A 24,533-nucleotide genomic window follows, 5' to 3' on the forward strand; every position below is an offset into this window, starting at 1 on the left:
GGGAGAGTGGCTAGAGTTTCTGGATGTGTTTTGTATGCTTGTTTGTGGTTTATTGCTGAGAAATCAGCGGACTGTGTTCATTGGGTACCCGTTCTTTTTGAATATGCGGTGTAGGTGATTTTCCTCTGATCTTCGTCATTCTCCTGTGCTGCAGTGTGTGGTGGCTCATTGAAATAATGTTCTAATGCAGTTTCATTTGTGGGTGTTGGGATGATTGCTTCTGTAGTTCAGCATTTGATCCGTATGTGTTGTTTTCCTGTAGATGCTGATTTGAAGTTCCCCATTGGCTGTTCACTCTATTGTGAAATCTACATTAAGTTAGATTCCCTCCAGTGTGGGGATAGGCCCTTCGGCCCAACAAGTTCACATCGACATTCCGACAAGTAACCCACCCAGACCCATTGCCTTACATTTACCCCTGAGTAATGAACCTAACACTGGGCAATTTAGCATGGCCAATTCAGCTGACTTGCACATTTTTGGATTGTGGGAGGAAATCCACACAGACACAGGGAGAATGTACAAACTCCACATAGACAGTCCCCTAAGGTGAGAATCGAACCTGGGTCCCTGGCGCTGTGAGGCAGCAGTGCTAACCACTGAGCCATTGCGCCACTTAGGAATAGCAGTTTGTTGTTGTTTTCCTCTTTGGTGAATTTTATGCCACTGATGTTATTATTGATGGTGTTGAAGGTTTCAACTGATTTGCTTTGTTTAGCAGTGACAAAGGTGTCATCCACATAGCGGACCCAAAGTTTGGGTTGGATGATTGGCAGAGCTGTGTGTTTGAGTCTCTGCAGTACTGCCTCTGCTAAGAACTCTGATATCAGAGAGCCCATGGGTGTTCTGTTGGTTTGATTGTAGGCTTTGTTGTTGAAAGTGAAGAGGGTGATAAGGCATAGATCCACAAGCTTGAGGATGCTGTCCTTGCTGATGTTTGGTGTATGTGTCTTTGGTTCTTCTAATAGTGTAGTCAGTGTTTCCTTAGCCAGGTTGATGTTGATGGATGTGAACAGAGCTGTTATGGCAAAGGAGACCATTATTTCATTCTCTTCTACCTTGGTATCTTTAATGGTGTTCAGGAATTCTTGGGTGGAGTGGGGTGATTCTTCTATTAAGTGTTTTAGTCTTTAGTGTAGCTCTTTGGCTAATTTGAACATTGGTGTTCCAGGTAGCGAGACTATGGGTCTGAGGGGAGCTCATGGTTTGTGAATTTTGGGTAATCCATAGAAGTGTGGTGTGTTGGATCTCTCTGGTTTCATTTTTTTGGAAGTTTAATTCTCCAGATTTCTAAAGTTTCTTGAGAACTTCCGTTCTCAAGTTGCGGGGTTGGGTCTATCATCACTTGTTGGTAGGTGTTGGAATCTGCAAGCATTGCGTTTAATTTCTCAATGTAGTCTGTTCGACTTAAAAATGACTGTAAGCGTCCTTTCAACGAGCCACCACACACAGCAGCACAAAGGAACTGCGAAGAGCAGAGGGAAATCACCTACATAGCGTATTAAAAAAAAAATGGGTAACCAATGAACACTGATTTCTCAGCAACCAACCCAAACAAGCAGACAAAACACATCCAGAAACCTTAGCTACTGTCCCCTATCTTGTGAACACTTAAATTCCGTTCCTCTTACAATTTGGTTTCATTATCCAAAAGGCTAACCCATTTATCGCTTTGTTGTTTTTGATTAATTTATCACGTTTCCCCTCTGACAACATTCAAGAAGGCTGACACCATCATGACAAAAGGAGAAAGTGAGGACTGCAGATGCTGGAGATCAGAGCTGAAAATGTGTTGCTGGAAAAGCGCAGCAGGTCAGGCAGCATCCAAGGAGCAGGAGAATCGACGTTTCGGGCATAAGCCCTTCTTCCTGAAGAAGGGCTTATGCCCGAAACGTCGATTCTCCTGTTCCTTGGATGCTGCCTGACCTGCTGCGCTTTTCTAGCAACACATTTTCAGCACCATCATGACAAAGCAGCTTGCTTCACAGGCACACAGTTACACCTTCAATATTCAGCACCAAAGCATAGTGGTAGCAATGTGTACTTACCTACAAGGTGCACTGCAGTAGCTCACCACATTCCTTAAATGAGAACTTCCCAACCCACTACTTGACCTTTTAGTTTACTATTTAATTTCAATCTTTCCTGCAGTCAGTATACAAAGGTCAATTGGGCAAGAAAACTTAACACATCCTTTGGCCTACTTTTACACATTTTTTGCACTTGCTCTAGTTTCGTTATTATGGTATTTTCTTCACCTAGAATATTTATGTTACTCTAATACAGCATGGACTAACAGTCTTTGACTTTATCTTTCCTTCTTAGCATGATGTAAGCTGCTGTGGTGACTGCAAACATCTGAACCTTCAAATGTTATTTGGTAATTTTGAACAACCTGAATCGATAATGAATTTATACAAGTGACTGAAAGAGATCGGATTCCCTACAGTGCGGAAACAGGCCTTTCAGCCCAACAAGTCCACACAGATCCTCTGAAGAGTAACCCACCCCTACTCCCTACGAATGCACCTATCACTATGAGCAATTTAGCCATGGCCAATTCACCTGTCTTGCACATCTTTGGACTGCAATGTAAACTTTTATATTACCACAATTATGTTTGAAAACAAAATAGATTTATCTTTATCACGTCATGCAGGAGGCCACTCAGTCTATTACCCTTCCCGTATCTGAACTTTGAAATAGTTATCCAAGTAGCCACACCCCTCTGCTATTTCCCGCAATGTCGTGCAATTTCCACCTTTTCAAATATGCCATCGAACTCCATTTTTAAGTTACCATGCAACTGTTTCCATTAAACATTTTGGGAACACATTAAGGTCATAGTTTGCTTAAGAAAATGTTATCTTCTCTCTGGCTTTTATTCAAACAATGCACCGACATAAATTAATGTTCGTATGAGAATATGTGTACTTGTTACAAGAACAATGAAAGATCACGTTCTCTTCAATGAGACTCAGCTGGAAAATGCACAGAAGTTAATGTATGTTGGTGTGTGTCTCGATGGTATCAGCTGCAAATCCCTAACTTGCGCGCGTCTGTCAAACATCGCTCGCTACCCAGCAGCAGAGTCCATCTTCAAAGAGGCACTCAAACTGTTTTTTTTAAAGATAGACTGCAAAACCTTTTCCGGGTTCTGGTCCCCGAACCCGTATTTTATATTTTTTTGTGTATGTGGGCACGTTTCATTTTGATGGCAGAGGCAGCGAGTGATTCGGAACCGAATCGGCCTTTAGTTTGCAATCACTGTAACCGGATGGAGCAGGCCATTGGGAACCGGAGGCTCGATTTCTCAGTGGCAGCGGTGCTGCCTGCGGGTGGTTCCGGGGAGAGAATGGGAACGGCGACTCCGAAGCAATTCTGTCAAGTCCTGCAGAGGCCGCTCATCAGTATCACACTGGAAACATTCGAGAGGTGAGCAAGTTCGAACGTTGCCCAGGGATCACTCAACGCTCCACTCACTGTTGACGTCATAATGGTTCAGAGCAAAAAAACCTGCATATGGAAGTCACTTGAATTTGTATAGCACCTTCGTTACCGCCCATGAGTCCCAACGCTCTTTTGCAGACATACAAACACGTCGTATCATGGTCTCTGTTGTATGAAACGTAGATGAATGCTGTAATCACAGGATATATGGTAGACTGCGTTGTTAAATTTGCCTAAGGCATTCCGAGAGGTTACGTTTACGATTGTTAATCTTGGTTCGACATATTCCTGGAAGTCTTATAATAATACCTCCTGCCTCCAACTGGGTCAACTTGAAATACAGTAACTAAGCAATTGCATAAAGGACACTCACTGGACTAGGTGATGGTACACTACCCACTCTTCAACACCAAAATATCTTAACTTCCTTGGTTTCTATTCCTGTTGCTCCATAGCCACACCTGTGGAGACATTTTCACCACTTATTCCATTTTCATTTATACATCTCTTGATGATACTCCCACTCACCACATTGTTGCTAATGGTTGTGGCTGTGTAGAAAATACATGGTTTGCTTTAAAATGTTTAATATATGCTTTTTTTCTTCATCAGTAACCGTGCTGCATATGTTGGGCTTCCTAAAATTGGTCTTGATGGTCTTACGCAATGAAAAATGTCATTCAAACTTTGTGCTGGCTTTGCTGAACTAAGGCCCTGATTGAAACTACACATGTATGTTGAGCAGAAAATATCACGTTGATGCTCCAAATCCTAAGTAAAATAGCCTGCTGACGTTCAGAGTGTATTGGCATGTATAAACAATGGTAACATTGACAATCTGGGTCACTGTTGGAGTCAATTAGATTTGCTTTCATGGACTGCTATCTTCTGCAGCATTGGAGAGAAAAGAAAGAAAATGGGGGGGGGGGGGGGGGGGGGAAGTGAAATCATATGTACACTAATTTTCTGCCGACCCTTTTTTCTCCTGAAAATGTTGCTACCTCACTTCCATGCTTAAGCCTTTGATATATATTTGATTACTACTAGTATCATGGTAAATGGAATAACCACTTATATTTATGTAAGTCTTTAATGTTATACAATATCTCAAGGCACTTCACGACAGGAATGTAAAACAAAGTGTTACCTAAAGTGATACTACGTCACATAACTAGGATCTAGGTCAAAGAGACAGGTATTGAGGAGGGCCTCAGTGGAGAAAAAAATAGGTTGAAAGGGATTCGGGGATTGTGGCCGAGGTGACTGAAGGCACAGGCACTTATGAAGGGGAAATATCATCGGGAATGCTCAAGAGGGCAGAATTAGAGTGCAGGAATCTTAGATAGCAGTTTTGCTGGAGAAGATTACAGAGATAGGAAGGGGTAAGGCAACAGATGGATTTGAAATCAAAAAAGAGATTGTAGCTTGACTGGGAACCAGAGTAAGTCAGTGAGCACAGGGGTGATAGAAGTATGGGGCTTGCTGTCAATGAAGACATTGGTTGCACAGCTTTGGATGACCTCGGGTTTGTGGAAGGTAGAATATGAGAGATCAACCAGGCATATATGAAAATGGTCCATGTTAGAGGTAAACATAGGCTGAGACAGGGTGATGTGAGGAAGTGAAAACAATCTTCGTCATGCCACTGACATTTTTTGAAAATCATGAAAATGTTTCAGTTCTAGGACTCCATCTCCATTTCATTTATCATCCCCAATAAGAAAATATGTGGCCTTTTGCATAAGGAGTCTGATAATTGCACAGCAGCATTGGAATGGAGAGAATTGGTGATAAGGCAGAGCTGGGTGGTAGCTGCATGCAAGTGGAAACTAATGCTGCAACTTCAGATTATGTCATAGAGATGTGGCATGTAGATGAGAAATAGGAGTGGAAGAGTCCAAACAAAGTAACTATTATAATTTATTCAGATGAATATCTGAAGACAATTGTGATTTTCCAAGAAGGATATTGTGGTTTTATAGGCTTATCAAGGCAGGCATTATATCAAAAATGACGATGTAATTATTGGGCTGAAAACAAAACACCTGAAACACCATCCCAGTGACTCAAAGAAGCAGCTGCTAAGATGGTCAACATTAGCATTACTGTATCTTACAAATTCCAGGGTCACTAGTATGGGGACAGCTGTCCAGAAAACCTGATTAGAGACAATTACCTTGGAGCAGTGTGAATAGACTAGCTCCTGACCTATTGACAAACTATCTAGTCAAGCACTTGTGTATCCACTAAAATGAAACAAATGTATATGTTGGAGATCTGAAACAACAAAAACAGAAATTGCTCGAGAAACCCATCATGTCTGACAGCATCTGTAGAGAGAAAACAGATAAAGTTTTGAGTCCAGTGACCCTTCTTCACTTCATGGCCACTGGAATTGAAACGTTAACACTTTTTTCACCAATGTATTCAACTAGTGGGGAACAAGCATTTGATGTAATCACTTTGTCCAATGGAATCCTACTGATAATGGAACTCATCCAGTTAAAATGTAATCATGTCTACTCCATGGACCAGGAATCAACTTTCTATGGCTGTAATTGAGTAACTGGTCAATCAGTAAGAATGAATAAACCCTGCTTCTTTGCTTGAAATTTCCTTCTTTTTCCTTTCCTTCCTCTCTCTCTCCATCTTGCATGCTTAAGCCCTCTCACTTGCTTGACCATCCACATGGCATAGTCCATGTTTTAAGAAACATCCCAGCAATGCTTCTCCCCAGAAGAAAACATAAATTTTTCATCAACATCTTAACTGGTCTCAATGTCAAATGCACAGACTACTGAGCATATTCTGAAGCTACCTCAGTCATTAATCTATAAAAATCACATCATTTTATTATACTTTGAAAAAATACTTTTACTATCACCCAAATTTGTATATGTGTGTTTGTGTACATTTGAATGTAATCTCAGAGCTGCAGCTCTTTCTTATTATTTTACTTAGATCTGTTGTCAACTACAGGTCATATGTTTAATGTAAGGGGGAAAGATTTAAAAGGGACCTAAAGGGCAACTTTTTCACACAGAAGGGGAGCCTCAATGGAATGAGCTGCCAGGGGAAGTGATGGAGGCTGCAACAATTACAACATTTAAAAGGCATCTGGGTGAGTATACAAACAGGAAGTGTAGAATGATATGGACCATATGCTGGCAAATGGGACTACCATTTAGATTATGATTTGGAGTGTGAGTGTAAAGGGGTAGAAATCTGTGAGAGGGTGCATGTGGGAATGTATGGGTGAGAGAGAGAGCTTCTATATGAGAGAGGTCTGCGTGAGTGTATGGCTCTGTGTGTGTGTGTGTGTGTGTGTGTGTGTGTGTGTATCGTGGGGTCACCTGTAGTGTGACACTAACCCAAGGTCCAGGTTGAGGTCATCCCTTTGGGTTCGGTACCCATGGGGATGGCCTCAACCAGGACCTTGGCTTTGTGTCACACTACAGGTGACCCCACTGCACGACATACACAGACACACTCTCCTACAGAGCCATACACTCACGCAGATCTTCTCTCATACACAAACTCTCTCTCAGATGCTCTCACACACATTTCCACATGCACCCTCTCACAGACTATTACCCCTTTGCACTTGCACATACACTGACATATAGTCTCTCAAAGACACTCATACCTCTCTGCGCACAAACACCCATATGCGCGCACACACACACACAAGTTTGTGGGGTGAATTTGTACTTGCAGAATTACATTTTATTTTGTTCAAAAACTTCACGAATCCATGGAAGATTCTGTAAAAACCTTAGATTAGAATCAGTCTGAACATTGGGACACAGACAGCCTCACACAGGGCACTTCACACCTTCAGTGCATTATCTGGGCTAACATGGCACCTATTTTTAAAGTTCACTTGACAATGTAACTTTAAGAAAGTTTGGAATTTACATATGAATGAATTGAAACCAACATGCCCATTGTAAAAGATGAGAGATTTAACAAACAATCCAGGCCTTTTTAAATATATAGTTTCAGTTACATGGCACTGTAAACTTCTGCGAAAAATTTCTGTGCCTTTCTATCTTATATTCCACAATCACCTGAGAAGGAACAGTGCTCCAAAAGCTAGTGTTTCCAAATAAACCTGTTGAACTATAAGCTGGTGTCGTGTAATTTTTAACTGGTAGGTTAATTTAGGATATCTAGTTGGCATGGACGAGTTGGACCAAAGGGTCTGTTTCTATGCTGTACAGCTCTGAGTCATAGAGATGTACAGCATGGAAGCAGACCCTTCGGTCCATGCCGACCAGATATCCCAACCCAATCGAGTCCCACCTGCCAGCACCCGGCCCATATCCCTCCAAACCCTTCCTTTTCACATACCCATCCAAATGCCTCTTAAATGTTGCAATTGTACCAGCCTCCACCACATCCTCTGGCAGCTCATTCCATACATGTACCACCCTCTGCATGAAAAAGTTGCCCCTTAGGTCTCTTTTATATCTTTCCCCTCTCACCCTAAACCTATGCCCTCTAGTTCTGGACTCCCCGAACCCAGGGAAAAGACTGTGTCTATTTATCCTATCCATGCCCCTCATAATTTTGTAAACCTCTATAAGGTCACCCCTCAGCCTCTGACGCTCCAGGGAAAACAGCCCCAGCCTGTTCAGCCTCTCCCTGTAGCTCAGATCCTGCAACCCTGGCAACATCCTTGTAAATCTTTTCTGAACCCTTTCAAGTTTCACAACATTTTTCCGATAGGAAGGAGACCAAAATTGCATGCAATATTCCAACAGTGGCCCAACCAACGTCCTGTACAGCCGCAACATGACCTCCCAACTCCTGTACTCAATACTCTGACCAATAAAGGAAAGCATACCAATCGCTGTTTTCACTATCTTATCTACCTGCGACTCCACTTTCAATGAGCTATGAACCTGCACTCCAAGGTCTCTTTGTTCAACAACACTCCCTCGGACCTTACTATTAAGTGTATAAGTCCTGCTAAGATTTGCTTTCCCAAAATGCAGCACCTTGCATTTATCTGAATTAAACTCCATCTGCCACTTCTCAGCCCATTGGCCTATCTGGTCCAAATCTTGTTGTAATCTGAGGTAACCCTCTTCACTGTCCACTACACCTCCAATTTTGGTGTCATCTGCAAACTTACTAACTGTACCTCTTATGCTCACATCCAAATCATTTATGTTAATGACAAAAAGTAGAGGGCCCAGCACCAATCTTGTGGCACTCCATTGGTCACAGGCCTCCGCCACCACCCTCTGTCTTCCACCTTTTGAGCCAGTTCTGTATCCAAATGGCTAGTTCTCCCTGTATTCCATGAGATCTAACCTTGCTAATCAGTCTCCCATGGGGAACATTGTTGAATGCCTTATTGAAGTCCATATAGATCACATCTACCGCTCTGCCCTCATCAATCTTCTTTGTTACTTCTTCAAAAAACTCAATCAAGTTTGTGAGACAAGATTTCCCATGCACAAAGCCATGTTGACTATCCCGAATCAGTCCTTGCCTTTCCAAATATATGTACATCCTGTCCCACCAGCAAAGTCTATGACATAACATACAACAAATACTCTTTTATTTTTAGCAAGATGCAAGGAAAGCAGTCTGTATGTCGCTTGCATATAAATCTTAAACAACTTAAATATAAAATACATAAATAGTTAAACACTCATGAATTAAAAATGTATTATTCTAAAAACAATCTACAGCAATCAAATGTGGTGTGGGAAAGGAGGGGAGTTTTCTCCTACTCCTCGTCTGAGGGAAACAATAGAAAGAAAAGATTTTGTACGGCACCTTTCCCAATCTAAGGACTCCTCAAAGTGCATTGTAGTTAATGAGATACTTTTGAAGTGTAGTCACTTATAATGAAGGATAATGTTGGGGATTGTTGAGTTAATAGCTGAAATCAGCCCTTGAGATATATATATATATATATAGTATGCCAGACAGGATTTAATGAAACAAATTAGGTTGCTGCAAAATCTACAACTTTGTGATGAGAAGCATAAATTATAATATGATGTGGAGGTGCCAGTGTTGGACTGGGGTGGACGAAGTTAAAAATCACGTGACACCAGGAAGTAGAAGCTTTTGGAGCGCTGCTCCTTTGTCAGCTAGCTAGTGGAATAGGACACAGAATTTACAGCAAAAGATCATAGTGTCATACACTGATGCAATATATTGAGCAAACCAAGATTACTGTTAAGACTTTCATCTTTTAGAATGGGCTACAGGTTTCATTTCATTAATGTATAAATCCCAGAACTCCTTCCAAGTCACATTGCCAAGATAATTTAAGGTTTATAAAAAAAAGTGTCGTTTCAGCTCAGACAATGTACGAAAGGTGTGAGGTTAGAATACTGTCTGTTTCATCAGTGATTTAGATTGTTTCCATTTCCGTAGAAGGAATTTATAAGATGTCATATGGATTATAAAAAAAATTGACTGTCTACAAATTGTGTGCCTTTTGAATATATTTAAGCAAAATAAATATTAATTGTTTGGCCTGATTTTGTGCCCTTGCACATTTTGGTTAAATTCATGCACTAGACACATAAACGTAGCACCTTGACCTGTAAACTTGTTAGAATTTGAAAAGGATATTCTAACTTCTGAAGTTCTATTCATTGTTATAATGCTGATTGTAAGTCCAACTTTGCCAGGATGATGCTAAGGAGGGAAATTTTTTACGTTACACTGGGTTGTGTATTTTAGGAACTCTTTCCTAAAAAGGCAGTGGAAGCAGTCTTTGAATATTTATAAGGCAGAGGTGGACAGATTCTTTGTAAGCAAGAGACAAGTGGTTATCAGGTTTGAGAAGGAATGCGAATTTGAAGTTAAAATCAGATCAACTATAATTTTATTAAATGGCAGATCATGCTCGAGGATTGAATGACCTACTTCTTTATTGTTGTTTGTTTGGTAAGAGAGAAGATTTTTAAGGGTGAATATCTTCATTGAAAAATATCACAGTAACTATCCAATATTTTTCTACTGGTAATTTCAAGCAAAAGCATTGAGTTGTTGGTTTTGTATTATAGAACTGTCTTGCATCACACAGTTGAGTGATTAACAGCGAAATCCTTTCAGCTCATAAATTGAGATTGGTTGGTACACTTCAGATTGTTAAAATACTTGTAAAATTCTAATGGCACTGTTTGCTTTTCAATGCTGTATCTTTGTTACAACTTTGGTTCAATCAGGGTAATTTGTTTTATAGACTTGTCTCCTTCCTTTCCTGATGGGGGTGACTTTGTGATACTTTACTCTGGTGTCGACTATCTGTTTCTAAGCTCGACTTACCAAGCCTTTTCTCAGCACACGTTTCCTAACAGATTTTTGTAGCCTTTTCTAAATGTACCTTTCCCAACAGGTTTTGTAGGATAACAATTAGAAGCAGGGACAATGACTGACTTACTCGCTTGGGTAGGATTGCAATGGCCAGTTGCAGTGCCTCAGGTTATCTGCTTACTCTGAACAGCACCAGTGTGAATATCTACTGGGAGGGAGAAATAAGAGATTTTAAAAGCAACCTATTCTGGGGGAGAATCACAAGTATTTCTCCTCTGCTCTAAAATATTTTCCGTTAATATAAAAAAGTATCTTTTTTTTTAAAAAGTACTTTGGGAAAGCTAAAATTTACAATGTGTAAAACCATACATATTGTAATTGTTTTTTCACATTTTAGTAAAGAAGTGACACAGAAGCAAGATCATCTGGTTTCTATGTTTGAAGCTATCTTCATGATACTTGTGAATTTTATTGTCTAATCTGCTTTAGAAACAGCATGGAAACAGGTCATTTGTCTCAGCTGATCTCCCACAGTGTTAATACTCCACATATGTCTGTTCCCACGAAAATGTCTCCTTAACCTATCGCTCTTTGCTGTCCTTCCTTGTTAAGCCTCACCTCAGATGTGTCAGTGCAATTCACATCAACAATGTCACGTGTAGTGTGTTTTGTCATCTCACCAATTTCTTTGCAAAACATCTGTGTTTTATTTTCTGGACTCTGGTGATTGCTGCAGCTGATATTCACTCTTTTCTGTAACATATGCAGGTATTTCTAAAGAACGCAATGAGCCATTGTTCACAACTCTAGTAATTGCACAAAGATATAAAAAAAAGGTCTCTTGTCGAGGGATAAGGGCTTTATGAAATAGGTGGAAAATCTTTAACGGCACAACTTTGTTACCAAGAAAATTAAATCCCTGGCTTCTAATTTGCAGTTTGTGTCTTTATCCCAGTGTATATTTGTCTCTATCAAGCTGTGCAGCACAGTTCATAAATTATGACCCACTGTTTTGGTGTACTTTTGATAAATGTCTATCTTCCTTCAATTTCTGTCTGTAGCTTATATGTTTCTGTCTGCAACTCCATACATAACTGGCTTATTTTGTTTCCTCAGTGATATATTTTTTGTCTTCAGGATATAAATGCGTGCCTCAACACCTTTTTAATATGCTTTTCGTAGATCTATTTGGCATGAATTTCAGTGTACATTTATTCACCAGTTTTCAGCTGGTCCTTGTCCTAAATTTTTAAAGTCTGCCTTAAATTATTGAGACAGCCTGTTATCTTTGTTGTTGAGACTTACTCTCAGAATCTTTTGTTAGATTGAAATATCATAGTCTGGTCTTGTGCCTGAAAGGGCTGACAAGGTTTTAGTTTGACATCTCATTTGAAAAACTAGACCCACAATTGTGCAACATTCAGTCAATAATCTACTGAAATTTCAACCCAAATTGCTGGAGTTGGGGTTGAACCTTAAATTTTCTAACTCAAAACAAACTTTTACAACAAAACCAGGGATGACAGCTATGAGATTTTTTGCAGATGGGAAATGTAAATCTGCAAAATTATGTTTTGGTTTACAGGGCCTTGAATGATCACATCTGAAGTACAGAGTATATTATTGTTTTCCTAATTTAAGAAAGGATATAGGAAAAGGACATGAATGATGTAGAATGTAGGAAAATAGACGGTGACATCTTGAAAAATGCTCATATTACAGAGGAAGAAGTGCTGGATGTTTTGAAATGCATAAAAGTGGATAAATCCCCAGGATCTGATCAGGTGTACCCTAGACCTCTGTGGGAAGCTAGAAAGGTGATTGCTGGCCCTCTTGCTGAGATATTTGTATCATCGATAGTCACAGGTGAGGTGTTGGAAGACTGGAGGTTGTCTAATGTGGTGCCACTATTTAAGAAAGGTGGTAAAGACAAGCCAGGGAACTATAGACCGGGGAGCCTGACATATGTGGTGGGCAAGTTGTTGGTGGGAATCCTGAGGGACAGGCTGTACATGTATTTGGAAAGGCAAGGATTGTTTAGAGATCGTCAATATGGCTTTGTACATGAGAAATCATGTCTCACAAACTTGATTGAGTTTTTTTGAAGAAGTAACAAAGAGGATTGATGAGGGCAGAGTGGTAGACGTGATCTATATGGACTTCAGTAAGGCATTCGACAAGGTGCCCCATGGAAGACTGGTTAGCAAAGTTAAATTTCTTGGAATATAGGGAGAACTAGCCATTTGGATACAGAACTGGCTCAAAGGTAGAAGACTGAGGGTGATGGTAGAGGGTTGTTTTTCAGACTGGAGGCCTGTGACCAGTGATGTTTCACAAGGATCGGTGCTGGGTCCACTACTGTTTGTTGTTATAGAAGATTTGGGTGCAAGCATAAGTGGTATGGTTAGTTAGTTTGCAGATGACACCAAAATTGGAGGTGTCGTGGACAGTGGAGAAGGTTACCGCAGGTTACAATGGGATCTTGATCAGATGTGCCAGTGGGCTGAGGAGTGGCAGATGGAGTTTAATTTAGAGAAATGTGAGGTGCTGCATTTTGGGAAAGCAAATCTTAGCAGGACTTATACACTTAATAGTAAGGTCCGAGGGAGTGTTGCTGAACAAAGAGACCTTGGAGTGCAGGTTCATAGCTCATTGAAAGTAGAGCCTAAGGTTGATAGGATAGTGAAGAAGGTGATTGGTATGCTTTCCTTTTATTGGTCAGTGTATTCAGTACATGAATTGGGAGGTAATGTTGCGGCTGTACAGGACATTGGTTAGGCCACTGTTGGAATATTGTGTGCAATTCTGGTCTCCTTCCTATTGGAAGGATGTTGTGAAACTTGAAAGGGTTCAGAAAAGATTTACAAGGATGTTGCCAGGATTGAAGGATTTGAGCTGTAGGGAGAGGTTGAATAAGCTAGAGCTGTTTTCTCTGAAGCATTGGAGGCTGAGGGGTGAACTTCTAGAGGTTTATAAAATCATGGGAGGGGCATGGATAGTAAATAGACAAAGTTTTTTTCCCTGGGGTGGGGAAGTCCAGAACTAGAGGGCATAGATTTAGGTTGAGAGGGGAAATATATAAAAGAGACCTAAGGGGCAACGCTTTCATGCAGAGAGTGATGTGTGTGTGTGTGTGTGTGTGTGTGTGTGTGTGTGTGTGTGTGGAATGGGCTGCCAGAGGGAGTGGTGGAGGCTAGTATGATTGCAACATTTAAAAGGCATATGAATAGGAAGAGTTTAGAGGGTTATGGGACGGGTGCTGTAAGGTGAGACTAGATGAGGTTGGGATGTCTGGTCGGCATGGACGAGTTGGACCGAATGTTGTTGACTGAGTGCAAGTCGGCTGAGTGAACGTGTGAACAACATGCAAAGAATAGGCATAGATTGCTGAAATATTGGAAAGTTCATTGAGTAGGTGGGAGTTCTTGATGACTGGAACATTTTTATTTCAAAATGATTGCCTTTAATCGCAACTGAGCATTCCAAAATATGAAGAGGGAGGCAATACGCAGGAAACTATAGGCAAGCAAACTTGACATCTGGCGTAGGGAAAGTGTTAGATTTGATCATTGAAGAGATTGTAGCTGTATACTTAAAAAAAAAAACCTCAAGATACATCAGAACAGTTAGTATGTTTTCAAGTTGTTGACATTTGGTGAAGGAATAACGTGCTCTGCATAAAAGGGAGCCTGTAGATGTACTATACTTGGAGCTCCCGATAAGTTGCTTGTTTGCAAAAATAAAAATTCATGGTTTGGGAGTAACATAATTGCAGAGATAGAAGATTGACTGACTAGCCAGCAGAAAATAAGATTAGCAGGATGCAACTTGTGGAGTCAACAGTATCTGTGATGGGGCATAACTAATTGCAATGTATAAAGAGAGTGAAGGTATCATGCCGAAAATTTCAAATAACACCAAGAGAGACAGGAAAGTATGTTGTGCAGAAGACGTAAGGAAATTGCAGATGGATATAGATAGGTTGAACAAATCGCAAAACTCTGGCGGGTGGTGTGAAATGTGGGAAAATGTGACATTGGAAGGAAGAATAAAAAAGCAGTGTCTTTAGGGTACTTAAATTCAGAATGACTGCCAAATTCTGAGGTGCAGAGGGCATCCGTGTTTCAGTGCATGAGTCATTTGTCAGGTTTCTCTTGCAGCTGGTATTCAAGAAGCCTCATCAGATGTTTTTCTTTGTGACAAGAGGAAATAAACATAGAAGTAGTGATGTTATGCTCCAATTTAAAAGGATATTGGTGAGACCACATCTCAAATAATGTGTGCAATTATGAATTCTTTATTTAAAAAAGATGTAAATGCAGTGGAGGCAGCTCAGGGGACATTTACTGGATTACTACCCAGAATAAGTGATATGGCTAATGAAGTGGCCATTTGTGATGTGCAGGGTTTGGGATCATGCAGTGAGCTGGCCCACACCCTTATTAGGCAGTCCAGAAATTAGGGAAGCCTGGGAAAGCAGGGACATCCATCATTTTAAAAAGCTCTTGAGAAATTCTGACCTGCAGAAAATCTAGGTTTTGAGAAAGCCATCTCAAAAACTGCAATTGGCTGTTTTGAGATCTACATAAATACTCTAAGGAGTATTGAAAAGATTGTTTGAAGAACCTTATATAATTAATCTAATGTTAATCTTATAATTGGCTTGCATGATGAAGTTATGTCTACAGTAGTACTAATATTGTTTACAATTCTGTGAAATGTCTTTGTTTCTTCTTGATACATTCTATTTTTCTTTTACAGAGTTCATTGGATAAATGACATTGTCGTGGTGGTGTCAAAACAAAACTTTGAATTGATGAATTTGATTATAAAGCGTTATGGGCACTCAAGAACAACAGTTGTTGAGGGTGCACTCACTCGTCACCAGTCTATTTTCAATGGGCTAAAAGCATTTGTGGAAAATCAGCCTTGTATAGCTTGGCTGCAGAAACCTGAAGTGGTGATCATCCATGATGCGGTGAGGCCTTTCGTAGAGGAAGATATGTTATTCCACGTGGCCACAGCTGCGAAGGAATGTGGGGTATGTAAGAATATTATGATGCCGCTGCTAAGAACCAGAGGCCATTCAGCTCTTTGAGCTGGTTTCACTTGTAAATTAGATCTTGACTAATCTGTATCTAAACTGCACTTCCAGCCTTGGTTCTGGGCAAATGTGTATTGACGTTAATTTTGGCATTGTCAATTGTCCTCGGCTCAGCAGCTTTTGGAAGAGTAGGGGGAAGCAAGAAGAGAATATTATTTATTGACACGTACTCAAGTATCAACGCATAGGAGTACAGTGAAATGTTTACAGCAGGGAAAAAGTTTGAATTTTCCACAATCCTTTGTATGGAATAGTGCTTTCTGACTTCAATCTCTGTCTGGCTTCGCTCTAATGTTAACTTTAATGTTAGCTCTATTGTTCTGAACTCCCCGACCCCTCTCTACTGACCTTATCAACTTCACAAAGACCTATATTTATAGAAATATTCATTGTGTGAATTATATGGATACTTCCTGTTCCCTAGTGAATTACTACTTAGTTTCAGTCCTGAAGTCTGTCACTATGATGTGGTCATAATCCAGCTAGTCATGTTAACCCAGACCTTGAATATTAACAGATTATTTGATTGTGCAAGTTGATACAACAAAGCTGGCTTCTGTCTTCCTTCAACTTTCACACTTTCCATGGTGGTCTCAAATGATCATGAACCATAACCTTGAATAATTCCCACCTGCTCTGAATCATCAGCTATGAGGCCAATCATCACACTCTTGGAGCAAGCCTTGGATCAAAGCGTTTAATTTACCACAGAGAAGAGACTGAGTCTCAGACCTTCCGATTCAGTGCAATAACATAATGCTTGGTCATTGGCTAATTTGCGGATTTAGTGTCTTGCTTGAACACCAAGCATTTTGCAATTAGTAACTACAAGATCAGAGTTAGCACTCCAATGAATCAATATCAATAACAGGGTGACACGATGGCTTAGTGGTTAGCATTGCTGCCTCACAGCGCCAGGGACCCAGGTTCGATTTCACCTTTAGGCAACTGTCTGTTTGCATATTCTCTCCGTGTCTATGTAGGTTTGTTGTGGGTGCTCCAGTTTCCTCCCACAATCCAAAGAAACGCAGGTTAGGTGGATTGGCCATGCTAAATTGACCACTGTGTCCAGGGATATGTAGGCTCGGTGGAGGGCATGGGGAAATGGAAGGTTACAGGGATAGGGTAGGGGCGTGGATGTCTGTGGGATGCTTTTTGAAGAGTTGGTGTGAACTTGGTGGATTGAACAATCTGTTTCAACACTATAGGGATTCGATGAGTTTTTTTTAAAAAAGTTTATAACGGATAACATTTGCATTTAATAGAATGACCCTCATTTGTCAAGGGGTTCCTGCTCTTTCTTTAGTGGGAGATTTGTGGAACCCTGGGAGGAATGATGTAAAAATGGCTATTCAGCCAATTGTCAGGATTCTACTAAAGATTTTGATTAGAAATTCAGGAACTCTGGATCAATATACCCACTGAAATATTACTTCCTTATCACATAAATGATCATTATATGCCTAACAATTCTTTCAACTTGGATTTCTTTACAAACTGTTTTGGGCTTGCATTTTAATATCTTTTATAAGGTTGTTCTCATGACACATTAGCTTTTACCCCAACATTCAGACATGATGATCCCAGGCTTTGTCAGGTCTGAAATAAAAGATCTCACGCAGAGGTTAGGTGCTAGGGTCTATGCAATTGACATTGTGTTATGAGGGCAGTAATTTGACCAATCGAAATATTCTATCTAGTGATCTTTCACTTGTCTTCATTCAAAGGTCAGGCACATGGGATGCTCCATAGTGTTAACTTGAAGTACTAACCATCATAGACAAGTCATTGTTACTTAGCAGCTTGGATTGACTTGGAGGTGAATTGATCAAGATAGCAATTGCAAAAAATGAACTAAGCAACATTGAGCAATGTTGCTTCAAGTGTCAACTGGTAAAATATTTTGCCAACGTGTTAACTGTCATCTGCTATAGTCAATTTTTCTGGCTCAGAGTCACACTTCTCTATAATCTACTTGTACAACAAAATAACTCAGGAATGTAGCAAATGCATATTTTTGTGATTGGACCAGATATTCTCATTGTTTGAGTATGCAACTTACATGAACCAAAATAACACTGGCATTGATAGAGCTATTGGGTCAAAAGACCCATATATGTGCTGTAAATTCTCTGCATGATTTTATGTAAAGATGATCAATGGAAAAGGTTAATCGTGTGTCAATGTTACCAACTCTGGTTATCAAGGTTGATATGTTACATAAATGTCAGGAGGTCCATGGTGCAGTGGAAACTGCATCCAGTTCTCCGGAGAAGATGTCTGCTCAGGAGTATTTTTAAAAATACAAACAATGTTGTGTGCATTGAATAACAGCAGGTTTGGGAAAAATGAAGGTTAGTCTATTGATTATGTGGCATCTGTTTCATGGAGGGAATATTGTATTAAATTTCTAATACAAATTTTTCAGTATATAAAGGTTTTATTACTAACTGTTGCTTCAATATAATTAGACGAGATGCTTTGGAATCATATCAAGGACTTTAGGAATGGGTTATTGATGTTTACTGTATTATAGAACTATGCCATACAAAGAGAATATTTCAGAGCAAGTGACATTTTGTTGTCATGCAGATAAAATTATATCAACAAGAATCTTGGAAATAGATGACCTGTTTTACTGGCTGTAGGTGTTGCTATGTGTGGAGAAAGGTGAAAGGAGAAAAAATAAAAAGGAACCATTTCCTCAGCTACAAATTGAAACATGGGACAATAGTTCGGCACAATAGGGCAAATGAAAAATTAGTTGTGATCATTTCTCAGGGATGGCAAACTTATATGTACAAAGACTAACAAAACTGAATTTTTTTAAAAAAGCAGAGAAAGTTAAAGTCAACCAATGCAATTAAACCAGCCCCATCTGGTCTTTTCAAATTGCTGTTTGTGGGAAAGTGCTATGTGCAAGTCTGATGCTCACCTTCTTGTATGGGAGTAGGGATCCTCTTCAGAAATGCTTGTTTGGCTGTAAAGCGTTTTGAAGAACTGATCACTTTCCAAAGGCATTTTATAAGCACAAGTCTTTATTTTCTTGAAGGAAAGATTTAAGAAGAGGTATTCAAATTATGTGAGTTTTTGAAAGAATAAGCAAGAAAGCTGGTGACAAGACAGTTAGTAAGCTGAGAACAGATTTAAAATAATTGGTTTAAAAAAAATCCGAGAAATGAACAGACTGTTTTGAATTATTTCGCTATGGAATGCACTTTTCTGGTGGAAATCAATTCAGTAATAACTCTCAAATGGGGATAAGATTTATAACTGGAAAAGAAGAAAATATTGCAGGGCTATGGGAAAGAATAGGGAGTGGAACCAACTGGGTGGCTCATTCAAAGAGTAGACATGGCCTTCTGTTCTGCTGTTATTCTTTGTTATTAGCCAGTGACATTTGTAGATGAGAGAATAGGCCAAATTATGTTGGACTATCCTCTGTCTTTGGTGAACCAACACAATACATAGACTATTTTCTATCATGAGTGTTTAATTCTGGAGAGAAAGGGTAACAGGACATTTTAAGCAAGTCTAACAAATGAAGACGATAAATGAAATACATGCATAGAGAATGGAGAAGCTTGGTTCTTTTCCTTGTAGAAACTATGGTTAAAATGAGACTTAATAGTGGGATTCAAATGTTAATGAAGTACATAAAGAGAAACTGTTCCAAGCAGCAGGAGCAGAGGAATACGAGGACACGGACTTAAAATAATTGGCAAAAGTAACCAGAAACTTCAAGAGATTTGTTTTTTAAATAGTGAGTGGTTGTGATCTAGAATGCACCTCCTGAAAAGGAAATAGATTCAGCAATAACATTCAAAAGAGAACAGAAGAAATACTGGAGGAAAAATAAATATGTCACCTTGGGAAAAGTATAAGTGAGTGTGATTAACTAAATAGCTTCTGTGGAACCAGCACAAGTTCAATTGGATAAATGACCCCCTTCTGTATAGTATCATTATTTGAATCTCTTATAGATTTTATAATATAACTCAAGACTGGGGACTTACCTCTTGGCTTACTTATTAATAAGTAAGTAAACATTTGTGTACTTAAGGTGATATATATTACAACTATCAATGCTGTGCTGATAGAAGTTTACCAAAAGTTAAATTTATTTTGGTTTGTCATAGTCATAAAAAGTTGTTGTGCAAGAAAGTCATAATGGATGTAGGTTTGCTTGCTGAGCTGGAAGATTAATTTCCAAGTGTTTTGTCACCCTACTAAGAAACATCTTCAGTGGGCCTCAGGTGAAGCACTGCTGATAATTCCTGCTTTCTTTTTATATGTTTGGGTTTCTTTGGGTTAGTGATGTCATTTCCTATGGTAAAGTCAATTCCTGTTCTTTTTCTCAGGGAGGGGTAGATGGGGTCTAACGTGATGTGTTTGTTGATAGAGTTCTGGTTGGAATGCTGTGCTTCTAGGAATTCTCGTGCGTGTCTTTGTTTGGCTTGTCCTAGGATCGATGTGTTGTCCCAGTCGAAGTGGTTTCCTTCCTTATCTGTATGTAAAGATACAAGTGAGAGAGGGTCAAGTCATTTTGTGGCAAGTTGTTCATTTATCCTGATAGCTGGTTTTCTGCCTGTTTGTCCAATGTAGTGTTTGATACAGTCCTTGCATGCTATTTTGTAAATGACATTAGTTTTGCTTGTTGTCTGCATAGGGTCTTTCAAGTTCATTAGCTGCTGTTTTAGAGTGTTGTTGGGTTCATGGGCTACCATGATGCCAAGGGTCTGAGTAGTCTGGCAGTCATTTCTGAGATGTCTTTGATGTAGGGAAGAGTGGCTAGGGTTTCTGGACATGTATTGTCTGCGTGTTTGTTGCTGAGAAATCGGCGGACTGTCTTCATTTTTGAATACATGGTATAGGTAATTTGCCTCTGCTCTGTGTAATTCCTCTGTGCTGCAGTGTTGTGGCTTGTTGAAATAATGTTCTGATGCAGCTTCGTTTGTGGATGTTGGGGTGATTGCTTCTGTAGTTCAATATTTTGTCCGTATATGTTTTTCCTGTAGATGCTGGTTTGAAATTTCCATTGACTGTTTTGCACGACTGTGAGATCTAGGAATGGCAGTTTGTTGTTTTCCTCCTCTTTAGTGAATTTTATGCCAATCTCCTTTGTAACAGCCCTGTCCACATGAATCAGCATTAACCTGGCCAAGGAAACACTGCCTACACTATTAGAAGACCCAAAGACACATACACCAAACACCAATAATTTCATCAACAAGGACAGTATCATCAAGCTAGTGGACCTATGCCTTACCTCACACTTCACTTTCAACAACAAAACCTCCAGACAAACCAACAGAACACCCATGGATCCCCAATATCAGGGTTCTTAGCAGAGGCAGTAATCAGAGACTTGAACAAACAGCTCTGCCAACCATCCAACCCAAACTTTGGGTCTGCTATGTGGATAACACCATTGTCATCACTGAACGAAACCAATTAGAGGAAACCTTCATGACCATCAATAATACCTTTACTGACATAAAATTCACTAAAGAGGAGGAAAACAGCAATATGGGCGGCATGGTGGCTCAGTGGTTAGCACTGCAGCCTCACAGCACCATGGACCCAGGTTCAATTCCCGCATTGGGTGACTGTCTGTGTAGAGTTTGCACGTTCTCCCCATGTCTGCATGGGTTTCCTCCCATAATCCAAAGATGTGCTGGTCAAGTGAATTGGGCAATTTAGCATGGCCATAGTGTCAGGTGCGTTAGTTAGGGGAATGGGGCTGGGTGGATTACTTTCCGGAAGGTCGATGTGTACTTGTTGGGCCAAAGGTTCTGTTTCCATACTGTAGGGAATCTAAATCTCAGCACAAACTGCCATTCCTAGATGTCACAGTAGAGTGAACAGCCAATGGGGAATAAATAATCATATAGCATACTAGAAGGGTTCTTCTAGTACAGTGGTAGTAACCCCACCTTTGAGCCAGGAGACCCAGATTTAAATCGCACCACTCCATAGGTCTGCAATAACATCTCTGAGCAGGTTGATTAGAACATATCCATATAGGACTGCATCCAATCCTTACTAGATAGAGGTAGCAAGCTGATTTCCCTGAGGGATATTGATGCATCACTTATCTTTTAGCACTTTATTTCTTCTATTAGGTAACAAATTCCTAAATTATGGAACTCAGTTTCGCAACTTGTCATGGTGGAGTTTGAACTCTTTGTCCTTGGGGTTGCTAGTCAGTGCCATTGTCATTACAGTATCTTTTGAGTGTGCACATATGGCTGATTATTTGATTTGACAAACACAGGAAGCACTTCAGTTTGATGCCAACTTTTTTATTTTTATGTTCATCCAAATGTAACTCAAGCTTGTGTTCAGGGTAGATTGTAATCCATCTACTCAATTGTAAGCCATAAGTATAAGTCATGATTTGGCACTTCTTGTCTGGGCCAAATGTTTGGGCCTCTTGAAATAACAGTTAACTAATCTTGCTGTGCTCATTAAAAAGCCATTTTTTCCTGTAAAAATCTTGTTTTCTGCAGCTCCATTGTGACACATGTAATCTCATGCATTTCCTTTTACATTAGCTAATCACAGCTTCCAAGGTTACTGTAGCTTTGCACTATGTTCTTATCTGTGGCTCTCTCAATTTTGCTCTTATTGTCCCTGAACTCGTTCCTACCTTGGGCAGTATTTTCTAGTAATTCAATGTTCATTTCATTAGTTTATTGTTCTCTGTGCATTATTAATTAATTTTTTTTTGCTTAGAAATACCATTTGCCTTGTGGTTAACTATCACATCTGTTTTACTATTTTCTTAATGTTATCCTCCTGTTCTGACTGATCTGTTCAAAACATATTTTTCTGTGGCTTTATGTTGGAAAGCTGTATTAGGCCATATGACTGACTTTATATGCTGACTCAGCCAGATTTCTTTTACCAATCTTTCCTGAGTTAGCCATTTTGTTATTTGTTTTATTTTCTAACAATGCACTTTTAATTAGGACTCCATAAAACTAGTATTCTTGTGTGAAAAATACTTCCTTCTTTAACACGAATTTCCTTATTTTCAGTTTGTATTATCAGGTATATTTTGCTCAAGTGAATAATTTGCCCAGATCAATATCACTCTCCTGCAACAATTTTGTAGCTCAGATTGAAAGTCACACTTTTGCCAAAATAGCAATGTCAATGCATCTCAAAAGTAAAACCGTTTGAGATGAGGTGCTATTATGAATTAACATATTGTTTTATTCATTTGTTCACGACCATGACTTTCTCAGCCAAAGTGTTTGAGACAGCTAGTGAATTTTTGGTGCATCTATTATTTAATACAGAATATAAAAGCAATGTATTTTTACAATACTTCCATTATATATAATGCCAATTCTAAAAAGAAAATTTAACATCAGGTGAACATTTTTGCAGAAGTTGGCTGAGGAATTATGCAGAGCAATTGAATAGCATTACTGTGTGTACTTTGCAAGGAAAGGAAATGCTTTCTTCTCATGTGTTGACATTAACCGTAATAGATTTAAAATTTGGGCATTGATTTGCACATCTTTTTCATAAATGTTAATCAACTAAATATGCAATTTAATTAATAACCAAATCCTCTCTCTCTCTAAGCCTATGCCAAAGCTATTGTGAATATAATGGCAAAAATGAGCTCTTCCTTTGGTTTATTATTGGTTTTGAAATGGTAGTTTCAATTTAGACAAGAAAAGATCTTGTAGCAACATGTTTTGGAACTAGAAAAGACTTTAGTCAGAGATGAAAAGAATAGTTAAGTACAGTGCTGTTGTGTAATGGGGAAATAATATGCAATGCCGCAAAGTGGAGCCACACTATTTTGGCAGAATAGAGAATGAAAGAATTTGAGAGAATGAGAGCTATTTGGTAAATCATAACTGCACCCTGATGGGTTCAAGCTCAATTTGAAACTAATTTCACTGTGGTGCTGAATCCCCATAGTCCTGCAATCTTTCTACTTCAAATGTTTGTCTCAAAGCTCCAAAGACACTATTTCCATGTGGCAAAGTACTCCATGATCTAAGAGTTCTGTATAAAGCTGGGAATTTGTCTTGCAAACGTTTCGTCCCCTGTCTAGGTGACATCCTCAGTGCTTGGGAGCCTCCTATGAAGCGCTTCTGTGCTGTTTCTTCCGGCATTTATAGTAGCCTGTCACTGCCGCTTCCGGTTGTCAGTTCGAGCTGTCCGCTGTAGTGGCCGGTATATTGGGTCCAGGTCAATGTGTTTGTTGATAGATGTTTGTTCGTTTGTTCCAGCGGACAGCTGGAATTGACAACCGGAAGCGGCAGAGACAGGCCACTATAAATGCCGGAGGAAACAGCACAGAAGCGCTTCACAGGAGGCTCCCAAGCACTGAGGATGTCACCTAGACAGGGGACGAAACGTTTGCAAGACAAATTCCCAGCTCGGCAAACAGAACCACAACAATGAGCACCTGAGCTACAAATCTTCTCCCAAACTTTGAATTCTGTATAAAGATATTGCTCTAAATCCCTCTTAGTGTTATCCTAGTAACAATTTCAAATTGATGATCACTGGTCATTGACTCCTCAACTTGAGAAATACTCCTTTTCTAATCACTACATCAGGATCTTTTATACTTTTAAAATTTTCTATTAAGTCTCCAATTTTGCCTTCCACATTAGAGTTAAAATAGTCATAGTTTCTAATGAAGAGCTCGTGCTTG

General features: G+C 39.6%; 1 protein-coding gene across 1 annotated transcript in view; it reads left to right on the plus strand.

Moving 5' to 3' along the window:
- Window positions 1–2,741: 2,741 nt before the first annotated feature.
- crppa (CDP-L-ribitol pyrophosphorylase A) overlaps window positions 2,742–24,533 on the plus strand; it is a 247,300-nt gene continuing 225,508 nt past the window's right edge. Inside the window, 3 exon segments of the mRNA XM_072575375.1 lie at window positions 2,742–3,117; window positions 3,120–3,435; window positions 15,502–15,781. Coding sequence (XP_072431476.1) covers window positions 2,919–3,117; window positions 3,120–3,435; window positions 15,502–15,781 — 795 coding nt within the window. The 5' untranslated portion in view covers window positions 2,742–2,918.

Source organism: Chiloscyllium punctatum, chromosome 8, assembly GCF_047496795.1.
Source record: "Chiloscyllium punctatum isolate Juve2018m chromosome 8, sChiPun1.3, whole genome shotgun sequence".
Classification (NCBI taxonomy): domain Eukaryota; kingdom Metazoa; phylum Chordata; class Chondrichthyes; order Orectolobiformes; family Hemiscylliidae; genus Chiloscyllium; species Chiloscyllium punctatum.